Raw genomic sequence first — 2240 nt, 5'->3', positions numbered from 1 at the left:
TGTCCCACTGATGAAACCGCTGCTGGTTCTTGGGGTTGATAGGATTCTATGATTAGAAGTTTGCTAATAGCTTCCATCTCTGAAGAGGTGTCCCCCCCCTTATTCTCGGTAAAAATTCAAGTAAGGAGATATGGGATTCACCCTCTACCTCATTCTCTTCCCCTTTTGAAAGCCGATTGATGTCCCTTACAATGGCTCTTCAAGATCTTACTCAGAAACCGGATGAGAATGTCTCTCAATTTCTCACTCGTGCCCAAGCAATTTCTACTGAACTCTTCGCCATCGGTCAACCACTGCGCCTAAGTACTTTCAATATGCACATCTATCGCAGGTTGAAGACTGATTTTCGCAATATGGTGTCTACTTTATTGACACGCATAGATGCCATCTCTTATGATGAATTACATGCCATTCTCCTCAGCCACGAGTTCCTCAATGACTTCCTCCCCCAACACGCCCTTGCCCACCCCTTCCCCACCGCCTCCATTACCACCTCCCCCCTCCCCAAATTCTTTCCCTCCATGCACCCACTCCATTGAGAAGCTTTATGACTCTACCGTTCCCATCCCTTCCCCACAGCCTACCCTCTCCCGGCCTGATGCTTTTACTACTGACATTACCCCCCTGAATCAACTTATTTTCCATAGGCCTCTAAACTCCCTGAGTGGCGCTCTGCTATGGCTGATGAATTCAATGCCCTACTCAAGAATGGCACCTGGTCGTTAGTTCCCAAATCCCCCACTATGAACCTTGTGGGCTGCAAGTAGGTTTATCGGATCAAACATAAGGCTTATGGGTCCCTTGAACGCTATAAGGCCCATTTGGTGGCAAAAGGGTTTCACCAATAAGATGGAATTGATTATCTTGAGACTTTCAATCCTGTTGTCAAGCCTACAACTGTCAGGTCTATCTTAACAATTATGGTTTCTCAAGGCTGGCCGGTTCGTCAGCTTGATGTCCATAATATCTTTTTACATGGCATACTATCGGAGAATGTTTATATGGTTCAATTGCCTGGTTTTATTGATAGCACACATCTTGATCATGTGTGTAAATGTCACCGATCTCTATATGGGCTGAAATATGCCCCCCATGTGTGGTTTCATTGCCCCTCTCAGTTTCTTCTTCAAATTGGATTTTGGGCTTCCCAAATGGATCCGTACTTCTTTATTTTCAAGGATGATCATCATACCATCTACGTACTTATATATGTTGATGACATTTTGGTGACAAGCAACTCTGCTGCTCGTGTTACTACACTTCTTACCCAGTTGTCGTCTGAGTTTACTATTAAGGACCTTGGGCCACTCTCTTTTTTTCTTGGAATTGAAGCAACCTACAACTCTACTTGTCTTCTTCTTTTTCAGTCCCGTTATGTATCAGATCTTCTCCAACGGGCTGGTATGATGGATTGCAAACCCAGCTCCACTCCCATGGCCATCACCTTCATATCCTCTAACACAGGGAGTGTTCCTTTTGCCGGTGCCACTAAGTACCGTTCCATCGTGGGTGCCCTCCAATATGTCACCCTCACTCTCCCTGACGTTGCCTTTACTGCCAACCATGTTTGTGAGTTCATGCATGCCCCTACTGAGGATCATAGTGGTCTCTTGTCAAATGCATCCTGCGTTATTTGAAAGCCAGCCATACGCACGGTCTTCTCATTAGTCGGTCACCTGATCGCACCTTACAGGCCTTTTCGGATGCGGATTGGGCTGATAGTAGTGAGGACCGCAAGTCTATGGGTGCCTATGCTTTTTTTCTTGGTCCATTCCTGGAACTCTCACAAATAGCATATGGTTGCTCGCTCGTCCACCGAATCTCAGTATAAGGCCCAAGCTGATGCTATTGCGAAACTTGTTTGGCTTGAATCACTCTTTACTGAGTTGGGGCTTACTGTCCCTGGTCTGCCTATTTTAAGGTGTGACAACATTGGCACAACCTATTTATCGGCCAATCCTGTCTTCCATGCACGCACAAAGCATGTGAAGATAGATTTCATCTTTGTTCGTGACTATGTTGCCAAACGTCACCTGTCTGTTCAATTCATCTCCACTACTGATTAGTTTGCTGATGCTCTCTCCAAGCCTCTGCCGACTGCTCGATTCCAATTCTGGCGAGACAAGCTGAAGATTTATTGCGACTCCACTTCATCTTGAGGGAGGTGTATTAACGTATATAGAGTTCTCTCAATTAGAAACTCTATATATGTTTTGTTATTGATTGTATGGGGATTCTTT

The 2240-nt window shown here is 45.3% G+C and overlaps 1 protein-coding gene across 1 annotated transcript; it reads left to right on the top strand.

Moving 5' to 3' along the window:
- Positions 1-1151: 1151 nt before the first annotated feature.
- Positions 1152-1637, top strand: LOC122665489 (uncharacterized mitochondrial protein AtMg00810-like). Its single transcript, XM_043861643.1, has one exon. It carries the CDS (start codon positions 1152-1154, stop codon positions 1635-1637), a length of 486 nt encoding a protein of 161 aa, XP_043717578.1.
- Positions 1638-2240: the final 603 nt, after the last annotated feature.

The sequence above is a fragment of the Telopea speciosissima genome, chromosome 6 (genome assembly GCF_018873765.1).
Source record: "Telopea speciosissima isolate NSW1024214 ecotype Mountain lineage chromosome 6, Tspe_v1, whole genome shotgun sequence".
NCBI lineage: Eukaryota > Viridiplantae > Streptophyta > Magnoliopsida > Proteales > Proteaceae > Telopea > Telopea speciosissima.
The sequence above is the reverse complement of the archived record's forward strand: the minus strand, read 5'-3'. Positions and strand labels throughout refer to the sequence as shown.